Source organism: Denticeps clupeoides, chromosome 14, assembly GCF_900700375.1.
Source record: "Denticeps clupeoides chromosome 14, fDenClu1.1, whole genome shotgun sequence".
NCBI lineage: Eukaryota > Metazoa > Chordata > Actinopteri > Clupeiformes > Denticipitidae > Denticeps > Denticeps clupeoides.
Window position 1 is genome coordinate 11,532,099 of NC_041720.1, and position 21,660 is coordinate 11,553,758.

The 21,660-nt window shown below is 43.7% G+C and overlaps 1 protein-coding gene across 1 annotated transcript in view; it reads right to left on the reverse strand.

Moving 5' to 3' along the window:
* Positions 1 to 21,660, reverse strand: part of mthfd1l (methylenetetrahydrofolate dehydrogenase (NADP+ dependent) 1 like) — a 39,112-nt gene that overhangs the window by 15,849 nt on the left and 1,603 nt on the right. The window contains exons 4-20 of the mRNA XM_029002170.1: positions 21,563 to 21,616; positions 21,345 to 21,469; positions 20,931 to 21,031; positions 20,172 to 20,308; positions 19,753 to 19,864; positions 19,554 to 19,636; positions 19,380 to 19,477; positions 18,694 to 18,867; positions 15,991 to 16,127; positions 15,236 to 15,282; positions 14,338 to 14,445; positions 14,027 to 14,101; positions 12,918 to 13,020; positions 10,355 to 10,431; positions 8,247 to 8,387; positions 7,547 to 7,615; positions 4,196 to 4,307 (exon numbers count right to left, since the gene is read on the reverse strand). Coding sequence (XP_028858003.1) covers positions 4,196 to 4,307; positions 7,547 to 7,615; positions 8,247 to 8,387; positions 10,355 to 10,431; positions 12,918 to 13,020; positions 14,027 to 14,101; positions 14,338 to 14,445; positions 15,236 to 15,282; positions 15,991 to 16,127; positions 18,694 to 18,867; positions 19,380 to 19,477; positions 19,554 to 19,636; positions 19,753 to 19,864; positions 20,172 to 20,308; positions 20,931 to 21,031; positions 21,345 to 21,469; positions 21,563 to 21,616 — 1,753 coding nt within the window. The remainder of the gene's footprint in view (positions 1 to 4,195; positions 4,308 to 7,546; positions 7,616 to 8,246; positions 8,388 to 10,354; positions 10,432 to 12,917; positions 13,021 to 14,026; positions 14,102 to 14,337; positions 14,446 to 15,235; positions 15,283 to 15,990; positions 16,128 to 18,693; positions 18,868 to 19,379; positions 19,478 to 19,553; positions 19,637 to 19,752; positions 19,865 to 20,171; positions 20,309 to 20,930; positions 21,032 to 21,344; positions 21,470 to 21,562; positions 21,617 to 21,660) is intronic.

Here is a 21,660-nt window from a genome sequence, read left to right on the forward strand (position 1 = left end):
GAAAAATGCAGACCAACCACAGAGTAGCGTAAGGCTGAAACCAAGCAGGTTTACTGGAAGAGGACGGTTTCTATGGGAAAAAGCAATCAGGCAACATTAAAGCGGCATTACATCACCCTCCACACCAGTTGTCCAGCTGGACCGGGGCTCAATTAACGCTAAGCAAAACCACACAGAGTCATGCTCCTTTCAGTGAGTTGACATTGAAGGTCCCCTATCATGAAAATTTTACTTTGTGAGATTATGTCACATCAATACGAGTTCCCCTAGCCTGTTTACGGTCCTGCAGTGGCTAGAAATAGTAGGGTGGTAGAAGCCTAGTGGGTAACACACTCGCCTATGGACCAGAAGAACCAGGTTCAAATCAAACTTACTACCATTGTGTCCCTGAGCAAGACGCTTAACCCTGAGTGTCTCCAGGGGGGGGGACTGTCCCTGTAACTACTGATTGTAAGTCGCTCTGGATAAGGGCGTCTGATAAATTCCACAAATGTAAATGTAAAATGGAGATATGTATAAAGACTGTTTTTGGCCATTCTGCTTCACCGTTCAGAGTGAAAAAAAAAAAAACATGATCTCCACAGACCGTCATGGCTTCCAAACCTGCAAAGAAATGCAAATTTTTGTTCATTCACGCTATTAATTAGTTAATTCCTGTCTGCGCCGAACATTGTGGTTAGTGAATGGTGTTGATGACGTAATTTCCGTGAACTCCCCCTTATCAGTGCGTCCTGAGAAAATATAATTGTGGCTGAAATTCTGCACCAAGGCTGAATTTCGGAAAGAGTCTTAAGGACCATTAAGACCTATATAAAAGCAAAAAAAAAAAAAAAAAAAAAAAAAAAAAACGGAAAAACTGTCATGGGACTTTTACGAACGTGATTCTGAATAATGAAAGCTGATCATTTGTTTTGAACAAGGCCGGCTCTCTCCTCGGGCCAAACCGGAACACGCCTTCAGGAAACCCATTAGGACACCACTGATATGTTGATTTCCAAAAAGCAACCAAGGAATTCAAAAACGGACCGAGGGGGAGGAAGCGACGCAGCACCCGTGTTTAAAACGTTTACACAATCGACTGAAAGATGTAAGAGAAGCTCAAAATTGGCCGTTTACGTGGTGACCAATGGGTCAGATTTCCCTGTTCACCGAAGAGGCGCTGACAACAAACAAATAAATGGATTGGATTTGGATTGGAAGTGACGCATTGCGGATCCAGGTTAGAATGTCTCAAGTCAAAGCTAAAAACACATTTTTATACATTAGCTTTCTTTCTTTAAATCTTAAATTCGTAATCGTTTTTAAATATTTATTGTAAAGCACTGACTACTTCTCGATCACTTGCAGAAGTGGACATAGAGCCCGGAGAACCTCTGATGGCTTCAGTTGTTATGCTGGTTTTTACACAGAGATTTTGTTTTGTTTGTTCACATTTTATATTGATAGCATTGATATCGTTGATAGCTGGCTGACTCGCTTTTAACGAATAAAAGTATATTTTTATACACATTTTTGCCTGTAGACTGTTTTGATGACAACTGAATGCTATGCAGTAAATGTTGTAGCTATATTAATAGGAAGAAAAACATTACAGCAAAAAACATGCACAACATAAATAATTGGGGGCAGCGGTGGCCTAGCGGTGAAGGAAGCGGACCAGTAGCTGGAAGGTTGTGGGTTTAAATCAAAATTCACTTTCATCATTACGAAATCAACAAAAATATTTTCCAATACTAAAATAAGTGAATATTAAATAAGCATGACCATCACAGAGATTACGCTCTTCGTGGGACATGCAATGATGGGTAAATGGAGACATGATGTGTTTCCAATATAGTATTGTTCTAAAAGTGAGTGCAACTATGAGAAGAAAGAATCCCAATGCGCAAAACAAAGACTAAAGACAAACATTTAAGGACAGAAACAGTAAGAACTGGAAGAGAGGGTGTGCAGGTTCTCCCTTTCCCATCAGCCTCTGTGTCAAACTACATCGCAGTTAGTGCAACCGCCACGTTCACCGTGACCTTGGTGTTAATATCAACGCGTGGGGAGGAGACCTCACTCCCCGCGTCTCCGAAAACACAAAAACACAGAGAGAAAGCGGAGCCTGCCGCATGACTCCCATTCCTCAGGGTCAGGTAGCTCACAAACCCCTGCTCTACTAAGGGTGAAATTTTTAAAAAACAGGCCACATTCCTACAGTGTCATCCACAGACCACCAGAATTCCTCCCCTCGGCCGCAGGGACTATGGTCAGGGCTGCGTACACACCCATGCACATGCAACCAACGTGTCAAATTAAGAATCTCTGTTAACGATGTGCTCAGGATGAGAGTACAGAAGAGAAAAACTTTCCCACGCACATTTCTACAGTCAGGATCCCTGACTGGCATTTTGAAGGACCCCCGCCTTCATTTAGAGGCTCCAGGCCACGAGTACGTAAAAGTGAACAGTTCGAACCTTCTGTGCCAACATGCATTTCTAAAGAGGACACATCTCACAGCTTCGAACTAATAGTCTCTATTCCAAATGAGGTCAAGGTCGAGTGGCCTTTCACTTATTTTTCTTACTCAGGGACCGTCACTGTCTTCCACATGACAAATCGAGGGAAACATTATGATTCCATGCAGACATGGAAGCAAAATTATCCTAGATTTGTTTATGAAATTTCAAATCAATTTCTTGCACGAAATGTATTCAGGATCTGTGTAATTTCTAATATTTCAGCATGATGACATTAAGGTGAAAATGTCAAATATGTCATTTACGCAATTCACGTGATTTGGTGGGCACGCGGTGCAAAAACATTAATGTTGCAGTAACGTCATCCCCACAAAACCGCGTTTATCTGGTCAGGTGCTCCTGCATCCTCCCTAAAACATCCCGGACGTCTGCACCGAGGTCGAGCCACCCCTACACTGTCCACCCCTCCCGTGATTGTTTTCCTGCGTCGTTTTCTGGAAAGTGTCCTTCAAGTCAAGCCGATTCCCTCCTCTCCTATCATCTGGCATTCCTCGGCCTCCCAGCCTTATTCTCGTTCCCTACATTCCATCAGAGGTGCAGACAACTCTGAGTGAGGGATAAAGGAAAATGAGGGGTGTGTGTGAAATAAAGACGACTTGCATTCCAAATGAAATTCCAAAGGGTTTTAAGATAAAGGACCTGTTTCCATACACACACACACACACACACACACCATGCTTCTTAGTCCCTTTTTCCTAGAAGGTTCATGCTCCAGGCCAGGAAGGCAGCGTGCCCTCCAGCTCAGTCCTGTGTTTTTATTACCGATATTGGGAAACATGACACTTCTGTGACAGAGATGGAAAAAGTGTGTTAAATGACACAGGAGGAGAGGTCGTCGAAATGTGGTGGTGTGAAGCAGGATACGACCGTATCGAGCCAATCAATCTCCGATGAGTCTGTGAGGGGACGCAAGCGACTACAGATTCCACAGGAAACAGATGCCGCGAGCCCGATCCCACAATCAGTGCCAACCAATCCTTTTTGAGTGAGAGTACATATTTGGTATTGATAGGTAGAGGTGAGTACGTAGTTTTGCTGGTTTTCCTAGTGGGGATCAAAACATCACATTTGGAGCAGGTTTCTAAACTGAGTAAATAAATTAATAATATTGAACAGATAATGGTACACCGTACAGGATCCAGTACGACAGATCTGATTTAAACAGTCAGATCTACACACTTTGACCCAATACGATTTCTGAAAATCAATTTTACCAGGGAATCAATTTTTACAATTGATAGACAAATGCCCAAAAGGTATTGATGAGAGGCACTCAGTCAATCATAATTAAATATATATATACATATATTTAACAAACGGATTTGAATACCACATTCAGCCTATATATATATATACATACATACATACATACATACATACATACATACATACATACATACATACATACATACATACATACATACATACATACATACATACATACATACATACATACATACATACATACATACATACATACATACATACATACATACATACATACATACATACATACATACATACATACATACATACATACATACATACATACATACATACATACATACATACATATATATATATATATATTATTTATTTTTATTTTTTTACCTATAACGTCTTATATTACAAAAGTGAAGCATGTGCAAGTGTGCAGATTTTAAGTCACTAACCCACATATCCATCCTCTCCAACCAGTTTGAGAGCCAATTTGTCTGCCAGGACAGATGAGTTGCCATGGGCAATGTTGGCAAAAGGTCCGGCGTGAACAAAGACCGGTGTTCCCTGCAACACACGCAAAATTCCTAGTTAAGATCATTGCATCGTGACACACTAGCAAACATAATACAAAAAAATAACAAAATCAACTCATGCCCTACAGTCATTGCAGTGGACAGTATTTGTGACTAATTTGTAAATACACAATTCATTAACACAGCTGCATTTTGTCCCTAGATAAAAATGGAGAATGGACAATTTATGTGCATGTTTACTTCCACATGGCCGATCAAATGAGCAGCGCTCATGTGTCAGGCACAGAGAGTGGAAATCAGACGCACACAGTACCATGGGACACCGTATGAATGATGGGCTTAGCGGTTAAGGAAGTGGTCCCATGGTTGGAGGGTTGTCTGTTCGAATCCACAACCGCCAAGGTGTCACACCTAGGTGCCACTGGGCAAAGCACTGTCCCCACACACTGCTCCCCGGGTGCCTGTCATGGCTTCCCACTGCTCACCAAGGGTGATGGTTAAAAGCAGAGGACACATTTCATTGAGTCACTGAGTGCTGTGTTGCTGTGCTTGACAATGAAAAGCACTTTTTTCGCATTTATTTATGATTCATTAATCGCAGAATGCTATTTTTTTTGTAATCGTTTGACTCGATCGTTATTTCGTATTGTAGCATGGGCCTTGATCATATGCCACTGAATGGGAAAGTACCATGGAGCATGAAAGAACACATGGCAAAACATGCAGCAAATGAGGAATCATGTGAGAGGGTGCACAGTTGCAGTCTTTAGAATCTCATGACAGAAAAAGGGGAGCAGGAAGAGAGAATTCCAGTCCTGTGTGATGGGATAATAAAAACAGCAGGGATGTATGCTACACTTTGTTTTCGGGCAAAAGACCGGACTGGACCTTCCAGAGCAGCTGAACAATGCTGCCGCTTGTCTGCAGGCACTTCTCGCCATTTTTAACTCGCTTCCTTAACAAAGACCCTCTGCAGGCTGTCAAGAGGTCCTCTTTTGAGTTATATAAAGTTGTTAAAAAATAAGGTTCTGCAGGGGCAGAGGGCTGAGAGCTCATTTAGAAGTTAGCCCAGAGGTGTCTGCTTAAAGATTAAAAGTGTAAGAGCACTAATGTGGAACTGGGGCTTGATTCCTGGTGTAAAGTAAAAAAAAAAAAAAAAATCCTAAGGATTAATATTTGCATGCAAATTACAGACAAATGTTTATTGCAAACCTTGGCGAAACTGGTAAAAAAAAAAAAGTAGTTCTTCTGACATGTCCGCAAATGGAACCGATCCATTTGGGAAGTCTGCATCCATTCGTTCTATGTGCGTTTCTGTGTACATCCGAGGTTGGGAAAAGATGACCTTGTCAGGGTCAAATCGACAGGACACAAAACCGGTTGCTCATGACCAGATGGGAAGTGATTGCATATCATGCCAAAGAATTAAGCCCAAAAAAAAAAATAAAAAAAAACAGGAAAGATAAAAGGTTTCACCCCTCTGTCCATTTTTCCCCGAGAGTCAGGGAAGATAAAGGCATTTTTTCCTTTTCTTCAGGCAATGGTCACAAACCAAATTTTGGGTATTTGCATTTACATTTGCGGCATTTATCAGACGCCCTTATCCAGAGCGACTTCCAATCAGTAGTTACAGGGACAGTCTCCCCCTGGAGCAACTTAGGGTTAAGTGTCTTGCTCAGGGACACAATGGTAGTAAGCGGGATATGAACCCGGTCTTCTGGTTCATATAATTTTACATTGTTGATCAAAACTGAAGACTCACATCTTCATGTGAACCAACACATGCGAGGTTATGCAGTAAATGAAAAAGAAATGTAAACTTGCAGGCTCTTTAAATCAGTGATTAAAACATTTGACACTTATGTGGGGATGGTTTTCCAACAGTCCCGGTAGAGTTGAGCATGTTCAGCATTTGTTGCTCCTTCACGTGTTTAAGGATGACAATAATGCACAAAGCAGTCATAAAGTAAAATATCTGAAAGAATTTCACATAGGGGGGATCTGCGTTCATACATAATTTTTTCAGCACTTGAATTGAACCAAGACAACACAAATCACACACAAAGCATTGAATACCATGGTACAAAATCATTTAAACACAACATTTCAACACAATATTATATTGTGCGTAACAGGAAACGAAGTGGCCGGTAAATTTTTTTCTCATTCATGTGAGCAGATTTGGTCTTGAAATAAACTTGTGACACCCGGTAGTGAGATGTAGTTTCTTCTAGTTTAGAGCCATTTGAAAATTGTGTTAAAGCTTGTTAATTTGTTAATCTTTTAAGGACTTTTAAGGCAAGGGTCAGCACCTCTTTCGTCTGCTCCCCACATCCAAAGCCATTAAACTGTAGTCTCAATGGTCAAAGGAAAATCTGCCTTCTATCCAAGACTCAGTACCCAAGAACAGATAGTCATTTTATTTTAAGTCCTCCTACCCCTAAAATTCACTTTTCTCAAATGGTAAAACCCCCCATTTACATGTTTTAGACATTTCTTAGGTCTTAAATAGGATTTTGTACACCACTATCCACTGTTTTTTTAAATGCACTTTATAAATGGCATTTTGCCTTGCCAGGTCGAACCTGTATCCGTTTATGGATCACGGTGTGGTGGGTGTTTTATCTAAACACAGTTTCTTCACCAAGAGAGACGTTTACAGTGATGAGGCGCTGAAGAACCTCAAATAAAAGAAGAGAAAGACCCGTGAGGAGAAACAGATGCAAGGAGGTCGTTCGGAGATAACGGCGCTGGAGATGGGTGGAGGGGTGATGTCATTGTGCTGGTCCAAGACAAAAACTGTAGTGTGAGTGTGTGTGACTTTTGTGTATGTGTGTGTTAAAAAGGCAGGGAGGAAGCAGCCTCCAGACAATTGCTCCAACTTGGGTCCATCTGTGAAAACAAGGACCTACACCCTGCATGAACTACCTAAAACACACACACACACACACACACAAGTATAGAAAGTACCACACAGAGGGGCACAGAGGGCCTGGTTGGACGGAAATTTCCCATGGACCCCTTCAGTGACGATACAACTCCCCGCACAAAAGAAACACAGGAACCCGGGCAGGAAAAGTTCCACAAAACAGCCCCTTCCACATTTCCTCACAAAACACACCAAACACACAGGAAACTTTCTGCCTCGTTTCAGCCAAAAACGTTCCCAAAACCTAGCCTTGTGGGTAACATGCTCATCAGGTTCACCCCCCCGATACACTGAGTAACTGCTGACTGTAAGCAGGAATGGCAGGAACTCTAGCAGCTCACCTCCAGCGTCTGCATCAGGGTGGGTTTGATGGCGTCCTTCATCAGCACTGCAAGTGCACCAGTCACTCCCTGAGTGATGAAGACCAGAGCGCAGCAATGAATAAACCCGACTGGATGAGATAATGAATATAAAAATCACACACACAGAGAGAGAGAGAGATCAGTGATCACTGAGAAGTAAAGTAAATTAAAAAAATATCTAAACCCTGTTCACCATTGGCAATGATATTAAAATATTATGGTATGCTGTGATGAACTGATCTGGGATCCTCCTCACCAACAGGTCCCATACAGTCCCTGTAATGTTTAATGATGTCAAGCTGCTAATAAATGACGTATTAAAAACCCTCAGGATGTGAAGAACTGAGGATCTACAGACAAACCACAGTCTCGATCGTTCATTCCACGCATTTCCGGAAATAACTTGTGTCCAATTCATCGCAGCACCTTTTTCAGCATGCAGACTCAATGTCAATGTTGTAAAGACACACCCGATTTTGGCATGTTCAATAACCAATAGTTCAAGGCCTTGTTGCGAAAAAAATCTGTTACTACAGATCGACCGAAAGTTTTTAGATTAGGTACCTCTAAAAATACTGAAATATGCAAATAAAGAAAAACCAACCAATTTCTTTTAAATGTAACGGTGGGCCCATATTTCACCGTGTTAAACTATATGAAAGCAAACACACACACTCACCAGGTCATCAGCTGTGACTGGCTGTCCACTCCGACTGCTGCCAACCACCATTCGGCCGAGCCGCTGCTTCATGTCGGCCAGCCCGTCAGACAGGGCCAGGATGGCCATGATCTCACTGGCGACTGCAATATCAAACTGGGTCTGCGAAAGTGACACACACACGCATTTCACTAAAAGGCCGGACAATGCCGCTTCATGAGCATGCTGATGAGTGCACCCTTTTGCACGGTGACCTCACGTTTAGGCCTTTTTTCCCCCCACAGCGATGCCAGCGGTGCTGAAATTGAAACAGACAGGGACTGGCCTGCCCCTCAAGCCATTTCAGAGCCCAGCAAGGGCCAAATGACAACACAGCGGCCTCCACGCCTACTGCGCAAAGCAACAATGGCAGGACACACACTTCTTGTCATTTGGTGCTGCCTCTGAGGCTGTTATTTGGGAGAAACCGGCGGGGACGTCCATTCCTGAAAAACGCAGCTTCACTGGTAACATGAAAACCTCAGTTTTTCTGCTTGGAATTAAAATAAAATCCGTATTCTGTCGCTAAGAAGAAAGAACGAAGGAAAGGATCTGAAGGGTTTATAAGAGTTTTTTTCCCCCTTAAACACAACAATATTATGGGTACCAAAAAGATCTAGCGGAAGATCACAGGACGTGCCAGAGGTTTTTCTGCTCAGCCCCACCTCAAGTGTTCAGATATCATCAGACGACTGCAGGCCGACGCAGAGCCTTCACGTAGGAGAGCAGTCAGATGGAGGCCCCCTTATCGCACATGTCCAGAACCCCCCCCCGCTGGAGCCCGTCCAGCCCGTCCCGGGTTAGTTCCTCAGCCAATAAACAAGCGGCGTTCATCCCCGGAAGGCCGGGACGAGCCATGGGGCTCAGCGTTTCGGGGTGTGGCGGCCTGTCTAACCAGCCGCAGCAGAGGAGGATGGGTAATGCCGGAACGATGCAGGGTGGGAGGCCTGGGTACCATCTGACGGTTGAGTCATGATCTGAGGAGTTCAGGGTGGGTGTTTTCAGGGGGATTTTGGGTCAGTCCTTTCTGGTAATTGTACAGTGAAGAAATGAGATGGGCGTGGTGTCTTCCAAGAAGACATTAATCCACAAGATGCAAAGGAATGGTCACCTTTAGTTCTAAACCAAACTGAACACATGAGGAACATTTCCGATTTTAGATCTTCAAAACAGCAAATATGGGAAGAGCTTTCAGAAGTCACCCATCTGCGCTGTTTATGAGGAAGCCCTCTAAAGAGAGCGAAAGAATATCGAGGGGGGAAAAAGCAGGAACAGGATTTATAAAATGGTACGAGGATCGTTATGAGAGAAACGTGATGGAGACGAGAGCGGCCTGAAATGTAAGCACATGCTTGGCAGGCAGTCAGGAAGCCCTCTTTTTCTGGGGAGGGAGGGAGGGGTGGAAACATTTGCTTTTGCTTAGCCGATTTCCCACTGAGGTGCGGTGTTTATTTGCATGGTTTGGTTTAGCGGCCATTACTAGTGACAGTCCGGGAAATACGACAGTATTTAACAAGATTTAAGGAATTGGCACAAGTATATATTGTTTGTTTGTCTCTCTGTGTGTGTGTGTGTGTGTGTCATTAAAAAAAATATTCATTGCTTCCCATTTTTGCGTTCTCAAACTTCCCACGATAAACGCCACCTCTAATAAATGTATAATTACGACCAGCATTAAAAAGCCTTTCTGCAGTCAAACATGATCCAGTAAGAATACAACAGTCGTATGAAGTAGTTTTTTACGGTAACATTCTGTCACATTCTAGTCATTGTGATCACAGCATTGTACGCAGTTCAGTTTTTGGCACCATATGAATCAGTCGGAGCATATACAGTATGTACAATTGCACCTTTAGATTACAGTTTTAATACATTATAAAGCATATGTACATTATCACATGTTATTGTATGGTTACAAGATCAACTACTTTCCTTCAGGTCCATGCATAGTAGCAAAAGTGTCACATTTCCTGCAGAATGGCAGTAGTGACGACAGCTGTGATATACACACACACACACACACACACACACACACACACATAACCCATATCAAATTTACGGACTGACATTTAAGAATCTTTTATGCATACCTGACGGCTGTGGCCTTTTTCTGTGTTGGCTTGACCGACAGTGATCTTCCTCAGGAAGCGATCGTTGGTGTCAATAACTGGCAGAGACACGGGGAGATAGTCATTTTCTGGAAATGCGGCTTCACGCAGTAACCCACACACAGTACCAATATTTTACTACGCCTTCATCACACTGTAACAAGGAACGCTGCAGAACATCATTCCTGCCAACAGCAATAACTTTATGATAACCTGTCTTTGTAAAAGGATATCGATTTTCTGAGTGTGGGACCATCTACATTTAAATGGAACAATGTGACTTAATGTACACATTATGCAGGCATTTTATATACATCAGGGTTCTTACATTTTTACAAAGTAAATTTCATTACTTCTGAAATTTCTGCGCTAATGTGGGGAAAAGAGAGAAATTTTTTTTTTTTTTTTTAAAATTCACAAAAATGTCAAATTTACCAGAAAATTGTTAAACTAAACTTGTGACAACCCTGTAAAGTGTTTCTTCCTCAAAGTTTGCACAGCAACAGTGCCCAGGGTGGAATATAGAAGAAACGCACGTAGTACCAGGTGACATGGTTCACTACGCAAAGCCAGCAAAGATACTATAGACCTGCGCCAGTTTTAAACGTTGTAGTTGTAAACGTAGGAGGAAAAAAAAAGGGTAACTATGTTCTTCATGTTACACATTCATGTGTCAATGACTTTTCCATAACTTTATAAGTTTAATTCATATTACAAAACATTTCAAGCGCTGGAAATTCTCTCTTCAAATTCCATGACCTCAAAACCCCTGATACATTTATATAGTTCATTTTATTATTTATACAACTTTTTACTAATTCACAAAATGTATATCAATAACAGGACAAATATATACATATTTTATTATTAATATTGTAATCTACTTGATTTTTCTGGTTTTTATGTGAATTTCTCCTGTAACACTTATGTCCGTCCAGGCCTTTCTATATAAAAACACAAGCGCTCTGGCTATCAAGCACGCAGCCTCAGAAGCTAAATTCATAATGCATAACTTTGCAGGGTTCAAACATGGTGCAGCTGCATATTTTGACTGGTGTCTAATCCAACAACAACACACTCAAAGCCATGTTGGGTCTGGAAAAGTTGGTGACCCTCGCCCGCTAGGGTCTGCGTTAGTCCGAGCTTGGGCAGCGTGCAGCGTAACGCGTTCGGACAGATGATGTAAACACAGCGATGGACATGTGTTGGAGGCTGTGGGAATGCAGAGGGTGGGGTCAGCCTGCTGAGAAGGCCCCGAGCCCCCACCCCACCCCAACTCCCATTTTCCCATAAATCCCAGTTCCTGCTAAAAATACTCAAGTCCAGCAACACAGACTACATCTGACCAGAATATCCTGTGTGGCATTATTAATAAATTGTATCATTCCAGATAAAAATCAAGTGCAATTCATCGCTTTTGTGCTGGTAAACATGCTGATTGTTGGAGCGGAGTCGGGACCAGCTGCTTTCTCTACGTAGAGCCATAAGCCAAGAATGAAAAAATAATACAAATTGTGAAATACAGTTTTTCGTTCTGGAACTGTACGAACAAATAGACGTGTTTTTGTCCCCACATGAAATGAAAAATAGGGAAAACAACACAGATGAATTTTTTTTTTCTGGTTATTTCAGCATGTTATTTGAAATCTCCATCTCATCCCTGGACTTGTGTTTTTTTCTGAAGTCATTTAGAAGCTGCAAGTGACATATTCTGCACATTTTTGTCAAACTTAAATGTGTCATGTTAGAACTGACTAAGAAGTTAACTTATTTTTGCGGTTTTGGATTTATAAACACAAAGGGTCAAATTGACAGGGCCTAAAGAAGAAGAAAGGCTTTCATATTTTGCAGTGTTTTAAATCTGACCTACTCCTAGTCTGCGATTTAAATTTAAACACTCTCTATGCATCAATGTTGGAGTAGAGAACGGATATTACTACTTTATTCTCATGCTGTTTCTACGTGTGGGATGATACATCAATTAGACATTATAAAAAAAAAAAAGGTTTGGTGGCAGCAGTAATTACAGCTAGGGGCATACCTAAAATTTGAAAAGTTACACATGAAAGGTACATAAAAGTCATTCCCAGCTCTGACATCCAATGTCATTGGAACGCTCCTCAGCAGACATCAACGCAAAGAGCTGGTTCTAATGGTCATGACCCCTCTGTCCTCAGTGCAAACTTTTGAGCCCTGTGAGTAAATATCCCCATCAGTCCTTGCGGAGAGCTTGGTTATTCCCAGTACAGTCCCAGAACACTATACACATACACTCCAGGTAGGCGGAGACCAGGCTCATGGGTAAGATGGAGCATGATGACAAACAGCAGGGAGGAAAACGAGATAACAGCCATCATATGCTCCCACTTGTTGAGAGCGGCGTGCCTCAGTTTTTTTAACTCAGCACTCAGGAGGGCCCAAATTATCCATTAAAGTCTCCATTACCCACCTACAAAACTCAACACAAGCCCCTCCCACATGCCCACAGACCAGACCTGTCAGGAAAGCAGCCATGCAAAAGTTCATTAAAAAGCGGTGGACCTACCTCTTTGCCACGTAACCTTTTCAGGGTCGAGGTCAAGGCGTACGAATGTCTTCGCTTCCTCTGGAGTGAGGGCACCAGGGTCAGACTTGCTGATTCCAAGACGCTGGGGGGGAAACAGGGGGAGAGAGGGGGGGAGCAGAAGGAATCGGATTAAGAAAAAGTGACCAGCACACTAGAGTACACATGTACTGAAGATACTGAAACTGATATGCAGTCAGATTTTAGATCTGCAAATGAACACTGACAAGTTAAACTTGTCTCTAAACTCTGCTATAATAGACCAAGTGCTCTGGGCATGTTGGTTTATGACATATGGCTTTATATTCCGTGACACACACATCGTTCTGGACTATTTCAAGGCTCCTGTCAACAAGTCACTCAAAAGAAGTAGCACAACCAGTGCTGCCTGATTTTGATCACATATCACATTTAAAACCGGCGAACGCTGCTCCCCTTCATTTCATTTGCTAATGATAACTTGTTAGGTCTCGTGTTCCCAGTGTCATCAGTGGATAACACAAACATCTCAGGACAACGGCCACTAACCAACCAAACATGCAGATACATTATCAGCACTTTTACATTAGTACATTCACAACTGTCCTCAACTTGCAACGTCTTTAATAGCATGATGTGTGTGTGTGTGCATGTTTTTGCATGTGATTAACATTCAGTTGTATTACTATGAGACAAATATTAATAGTCGGTAAGGAAGTGGACCCGAAAGGTTGCTGGTTTGAATCCCGATCCGCCAAGTTCCCACTGAGCAAAGCACCGTCCCCACACACTGCTCCCCGGGTGCCTGTCATGGCTGCCCACGGATCACCGAGGGTGATGGTTAAATGCAGAGAACACATTTTGTTGTGTCACCGTGTGCTGTGCTGCCGTGTTTCACAATAACAAATCACTTAACTTTTAACTAGTGCACAGCAAAGACCATCATGCTGTGGCCACCTAATGGCGACTAGTGGTACAACACAATTTGCTCGTTATGGCAACACTTCATTAAATGATCTGAATAAATATGAGCTTAACCTTAAACAAGTTTAAATAAACAAATGGCTCATTTTCCCCCCCCCCAAGGTCATAACTGGTATAATAAAACTTACGTGCAGTCTGGCCAACTGGATTGGAGAGAAGCGCCTCATTCCATTAACAGAAGGCACCAGTCTGTTGTATAAAGCCTGCAGAAGAGTTAAAAGGTTGGACTTAAACCTCTCATATCTTCACAAATTTAATATTTTGACTTCACTTTCTTATCCAATCAATTTTGAATTTGCAAGGTCATTTTTAGGGGATATTGTGATGTAAGTTGGTGTTCATTTCCCAACCTCTAATTAACCAACTGCTGGTCAGAAATAGATGGTGATGCCGGCGGTACGATTCTCAGTAGAGACCATTATGAAGTTTATCCAGCTACCTTGTCTGACTGGGTGGACTCGTGAAGAATTCGAGCGTCGATTGCAGCTGCCACCAGGTTGTTGGCTGCGGTGATGGCGTGGATGTCACCAGTGAGGTGGAGATTAAACTGAAAAGAGAAATTACGCTTTATTGAATAGTTCATTTCTCATTTGTGGCATTTATCAGACGCCCTTATCCAGAGCGACTTACAATCAGTATCAGAACTAGGGACAGTCCCCATGGAGACACTTGTGTCTTGCTCGCGAACACAATGGCAGTAAGTGGGGTTTGAACCTTTGACTTTGCGGCCTTCTGCTTCATGGGTGAATGTGTTACCCACTAGGCTACTAGCCCTACCCCATACAGGCGCCAAGGTGCAATTGAGCAAAGCACCGTCCCCACACACTGCTCCCTGGGTGCCTGTCATGGCTGCCCACTGCGATTGTTAAATGCCGAGGACACATTTCATTGTGTCACCATGTGTTGTGCTGCAGTGTTTCACAATGACAATAACTTCACTTTCACTACAGTCCAAATGACAGGTATGCACCTAAATTATAAGAATTAATTAATTTAATTAATACATTGTGTACTTAATCAACTATCTACTATCATGTCTTTAGTTACAAAGAGCATTTTTCAAGTTCTTGTCTATTTCTGCCTGCACCCACACACAATGGTGTAAGCAAAAAGAGCATGTAAAGGGCCACAAGAGAAATGACCTCACTTCATTGTTCACACATAAGGAGACTGACCAGAAACAATGTCTGTGTGTGTGAGAGAGAACAAGTGTGCGTGAGCGTGAGAGACTTTGAAGTCCAGCCGCTCACAGCGCAGCAGCTGACTGAGAAAGGATGTTGTGCTGAAGCACAGCGGGGAGTTTTGGCTTTTGAAGGCCGCCCGCGTCCGACACTCACCTCCTCCATAGGGATGACCTGCGCATATCCCCCTCCTGCAGCGCCCCCTGCAGCCGAGAGAGGAGGGGTGGAAAAAATGAGGAATAAACACTTCCACAAGGTCCAGCTGTGGGATCCAGTAAGGTGAAATAATTTATTGCAGTTTAATTTGTACACCACAAAAATTTGGCTTTTCTGGAGTAAATATGAGGTGTAAAGGGCTCTCGACAGTTCAACATGGAGAGGGGATGAAAGCAAAACTGCAACTAAACAAATAATTTCAGTGATAACTTCAACAAACATACAGTACAGGCCAAAGGTTTTCATTCAATGTGTTTTCTTTATTTTCATGACCATTTGCATTGGTAGATTCTCACTGACGGCATCAAAACTATGAATGAACACATGTGGAGTTATGTACTTAACAAAAAGTGGAGACCTGACCTCCACAGTCACCAGACCTGAACCCAGTCCAGATGGTTTGGGGTGAGCTGGTCCAACAAGTGCTAAACACCTCTGGGAACTCCTTCAAGACTGTTGGAAAAGCATTTCAGGTGACGACCTCTTGAAGCTCATCGAGAGAATGCCAAGAGTGTACAAAGCAGTAATCAGAGCAAAGAAACTAGAATATAAAACATGTTTTCAGTTATTTCACATAACTCCACATGTGTTCATTCATAGTTTTGATGCCTTCCGTGTGAATCTACCAACGTAAATGGTCACATTGAATGAGAAGGTGTGTCCAAACCTTTGGCCTGTATGTACATACAAAGTACCTTTGACGCCGAACGTCGGGCCTTGGGAGGGCTGCCGTAGACAGGCAACGGAGTTGAGTTTTAGATGGGCGGAGAGGGCCTGGACCAGCCCGATGGTCACGGTGCTCTTCCCCTCCCCCAGAGGTGTGGGCGTAATTCTGAGGGCAACACACAAAAACTACATATTACCAGAACAGGTGTGTTCCTGTAAAACCTGGAGAACACAGGAACTGTAGAAAGCGACATCCGATTACTTTTTACAGTAATACGTACAGAACACGAACACACAAACACCTCTTTAAGAGAGACTCGTGTTATTCACACATCATACATACAAGTTATACATTCACTTGCATTTTCATAAATGAAAGTATTTGATCCCTTATCAATCAGCAGGATTTCTGGCCCCCAGTTGTATTTTATACAGGTAAGGAGCCGACATTGGGACCTTCTCACCTCGTTACCTGTATAAAAGACACCGGTACATAGAAGCAATCAATCTATCCAGACCAAAGAGGATGACAGGGACGAGATGGGTGAGAAGGTGTTCCTTCCTTCTGTGCGACCATGCAGAAATGGAAGAACCATGAAATAACTCAGTATCTCTTGGTCTGGAGCTCCTCTGGAGTTTCAATGATAATAAGAACGGTGTGGAACCAGCCCAGAACGACTCGAGAGGAACTTGTCAATGATCTCAAGGCAGCTGGGACCATAGTGACCAAGAAAAGAGTAACACACTACGCTGTGCAAGACTGAAATCCTGCTGACGACAGGACGGACCATGTCCAGTCAAATCTTCCATGAGAACCCCATTCCCTCAGAAAATGGCTTGGAGAGGACACTGCGGCGTCAGATATAGAACGTTAACAAACGAATGCACACACACTCACAGCGTATACCACCACCTTACTTCACAGAATTTGCGGCATTTATCAGACGCCCTTATCCAGAGCGACTTACAATCAGTAGTTACAGGGACAGTCCCCCCCCCCGGGAGACACTCATGGTTAAGTGTCTTGCTCAGGGACACAATGGCAGTAAGTGTGATTTGAACCTGGGTCTTCTGGTTCATAGGCGAGTGTGTTACCCACCTGGCTACTACCACCTCTACTTAAATATACATGTATAAAATATATATGAAATAATACAAATATAAATAAAACAATTTTATTTATATATATATATATATAAAAGGGAGGCAATGTTTGTCTCTCCATGCTCAATCCCTCACTCTCCTCCATTTCTTCTCTCCTGCCTCCATCCTTTCTCCTGACTTGGCAGCGTTTTAAAGGCCTGTCCACCGCTGACACTAATGTGGACGGGGTTGGGGGCCACGGAGGTTCTGAGGAGGGAGGAACAAAGGGCCGAGCTGTACTTAAGGTGGAGGGGGTGGGCGACAGGGAGGGGTCCGCACATTCCCCAAACACATGAAAGCGCCCAGAGCGACGCTTCACACGCCCAGATGAAAGCGAGACCCCCGAGGGCCCCTCAAGACCCAGGCCAGATAAGACCCTGCGGCCACGGTCACCCTTTCGGCTCGCATTCTTTTTTTTTTTTTTTTTTTAAGGAATTTGATAACTTTAAAAACACACACACACACATTTTACTCCCTTCCCACACACACTGAAAGTGGTGTTGTTATGATGATGGGTGCTAACGTCAACCAAACAATAAAAGTTAACCGGGGATTTCATCCATCCATCCAGTCCGTTACCGTCTTCGACACGTCCCAGCCACCACTTCACCAGCAGCAGGTATTACTGGAGTCTGAAATGATACTGAAATATGAGCGCTGTCGCCGTGAAAAATGCCTCAATCGGACGCATGAGTCGCATCGTGGAATGCTGCACGTTGCATGTTCAATATGAACTCGGCAGATCCTTCACCCGGGGCCTGAGCGATCCATTTACCTGATCTATTAACAGGTTTCATGAGTGAAAGGTGCTGTTCTAGGGTAATAACTATATGTATTATAAATGCGGAACCGTGTGAAATAACCCCTTTCAAAACAAAATGAAATGCCTCAAAAAGCAAAAATACCTCAACATGCCTACTACCATTACAGTAAAGGAGTAACTACGGTATAAACCATGTATGGAGCACCTGTTTTGGTATGAATAGTAACAGTAAAACCCACAACTTGGTAAGTTTTGAACTCCTGCCGCCTCCCACGTGTCCAACACCCTGTTACACGTGGGGACTGGACCTCCATTCTGAGGCGTCCACAACAACTGCCACTTCATTAGAAAAATGCAACCCGTGGTAACCAACACCATCTTTGTCCGACCTCACGGTGGCTGCTGGCTGGATATTTTCGGATGGTGACCCGCTCCCTACCTCGTAGTGACATCGACACGAGGGGAGAAAAAAAAAAAAATCCCACCTACGCTGCTACGCACGAAGCAACTCCTGCCGACATACCATAACCGTATCAGTGTCACCCCCGTCAGCTGTTTTCTGGAGGTCAGGGGTCACCAGGGAATGCCCATTGATAATCACGAGATGGCAAACCCGTCAGCACGCAGGCTCATGTGAGGATCTTGGCTCTCCGGACACTCCTGAGACTTCTGCGCCTTTTGTTAGATAGGAGCAGGTGAGTGGAGGAGGGCTCTTTGTTTTACTCATTTCAAATCAGCAAACTTTTAAAGTGGAATCAAAAGTGCCCAACTGAGTTTCTGCTTGTGTATAATTGGAAAAGATCAATAAAGAAAAAAAAAGCCGTACCCTGCAACTAGAACGTATTTTCCATCAGGCTGCTCCTTCAGACGGTCCAGCAGAGACAGCCGGACCTTGGCCTTGGTTCGGCCATAAGCCTCCAGCTCCTCCGGGAGAAGTCCGATCTCCTGGGCCAGCTGGTCAATGGCTTTGGGCGTCTGGGAACGGGAAATCTCTATATCACTGCAAAACAAAAATATATGTAATTTATTATATCAAATAATAAATGAAATGTATTATTTATGATTGTTTTCAGTGGGTGCTATTGCACTGGTAGGAGTACAGCAGCAGAATCAAATACATTTTTCATTCATGACAGCGCAAAATAATTAATTAATTTTTCGAAAATGCATTTTTTTGTTAATATTCTGGGTAACACACTCGCCTATGAACCAGAAGACCCAGGTTCAAACCCCACTTACTACCATTGTGCCCCTGAGCAAGACACTCCAAGGGGACCGTTGCTACAGGGTCCCTGTAACTACTGACTGTAAGTCGCTCTGGATAAGGCCATCTGATAAATGCTATAAATGTAAATATTAGACTGATCATATCTTTGTTAGTGGGCAAACTTACAAACTATTTTAAATAACATTTTACACAGCCCAATAGAGTTTACACACTGACAGCCAACCAAAAGAGGCTTGAGCGTGATTAGGTGGGAGCAGAACGGGCCGTACTCGCTCATGTCCTACCTGGGGACAGGTGACAGCGGCTGCAGCTTGAGAGTGCGTAGCTTCCACGGGAGATATTGCTGCTGCCGGACCCACAAGCTGCTGCTTCGAACCACATTCTGATTGGACACCACATAAATATCAGCAGACACCTCCCACCGAAACGGTGATAAACAGAGTGGGCCGCAGGCTCACCTGCATCCTGAGAGCTGCGGTTAGTGACTCGATTTCAGACAGTGGCCGTGCCTCCATGTCCTTAAGCCCCTCAGCTGCGACCTCTGGAGAATTCCAATAATAACACGCAGTCAGCACGATGGTTTATAACATATCGATCAAGCTCTACGGTTCATTGAATCATGCGCAAATGCAGGAATGGAACTGCTTCAGGTCATACCTGGTTTTAGGACTGGGCCACAGTTAATGACCGTGGCTCCCGACTTCAGCCACATGGGCGGTAAGCCCCGGTGCGCGTCCCCAACCAAAACCGCGACATCTGCCTGCATGACCTGCGTAGATCCAGACCACCAACTTCACACCCAGTTTACAGTGACGCGATTTAACAAAAGTCATTTTAATCATAGCCCCATATGGGGTGGGGTCACGTCTGGCATCTCATGCCCTGTCCTTACAACGAACCTATGACAGTCACAGGACTGAACAAATTATTTTCACGCGGTAAACCAACTCTGTGCAAATAGTTAAAACAAGAGTGCCACCTATTGGCTAAAAAGGGAATCATGAAAAAACAATGGATTGTTAAAGAAGCAAATGCAGAAAACATGTATTTTTCTAGCGTGGCAAGAGACGCTGAACCTGATTCTGCAGATTGGCTGAGCTCCACTGACTATTCAACACCAGCATCCCATTTTTTTGCATCAGGCACTGCAGAGCCACCCCAAGAGGTCCTTCCCATCCTATCATCAGAACAGTCTTCCCCTCCAGACAAGTATCTGATTGCAAAAAAAAAAACAGAATAAATCAGAAATTAAAAATTTGCTGCAAAAGCATAATTTGGAGAGTGAAATCTATGTATACTTGTACATAATAATACAAAATCGAGAGTGTGATGCACAGATGGTAAGTGAAAGTGAAGTGATTGTCATTGTGAAACACTGCAGCACAGCACACGATGACACAACGAAATGTGTCCTCTACTTTTAACCACCACGCTTGGTGAGCAGTGGGCAGCAATGACAGGCGTGTGCAGTGTTACATTTACATTTACAGACGCCCTTACATCAGACGCCCTTATCCAGAGCGACTTACAATCTGTAGTTACAGGGACAGTCCCCCCCTGGAGCAACTCAGGGTTAAGTGTCTTGCTCAGGGACACAATGGTAGTAAGTGGGATTCGAACCCGGGTCTTCTGGTTCATAGGCGAGTGTGTTACCCACTAGGCTACTACCAGTGTGTGGGGACGGTGCTTTGTTCAGTGGCACCTCGGCGGGTCGGGAATCGAACCTCCAACCTTCTGATTACAGGGCCGCTTCCTTAACCACCACTGCCCCAAAATGAAACTGCATTTAAAAGCAACAGTAAGTGTTATGAAGGGGGAAAATCTCATTAGTTCACCATGTCTGGCCAGAAACTCCACCACGGCGCTGGCAGCTGGTGGGGTGAAGCCCGCCGTCAGACCCCCGCAGACCAGCCTCCCCACATTCACGTCCGACCTCCTAACACACAGGGGGAAATCGATCGGGTCAGGGGTTGCACTTCACTGCTAGGAATGGGCAACAGCAGATTCGGAATTAAGACTATTTTGAAACGGCACGCAGAGCTCATGAATTAGAACCGGGCCAGAGAAGGTCCCAGCAAACTATTGAAGAACAAAAATACGTAATTATGTAAGATTTACAACAAAAGAAATTTTATTGTTTTTGGAAGTATTTCTTCTGCCTGTTTTTTCAGTTTCTCCCTCGTGATTATTATCTTCTTATCTGCTATGCCCATTCAACACAGGGGCCACAGAAAGAAACAAGGACACACCCGTCCACATCCTTCTCTGGCTGGATGCTGTTGAGCACTCGGCTACTGAGGGAGGAAGGGGGCAGGTGCAGGAACACGCCGTGAACCCCGGGGTCGCCGTTCAGCCGAAGAAGTTCCTCTACCAGCTGCAAAGTGTGAACACGGTTACCGTAAAATCGAGAGACGGACAGCGTTCCAACGTATATATTTCACTTTGTGTCTCAGGCATGGACACCAACCTCATCTTCTGTGAATTCACTCGGAAGACAGATCTGCATAACGTTCAGCCCGACCTGTTAAAATAATGGAAAACACCCAGCTTGTCTGTAATGTGAAA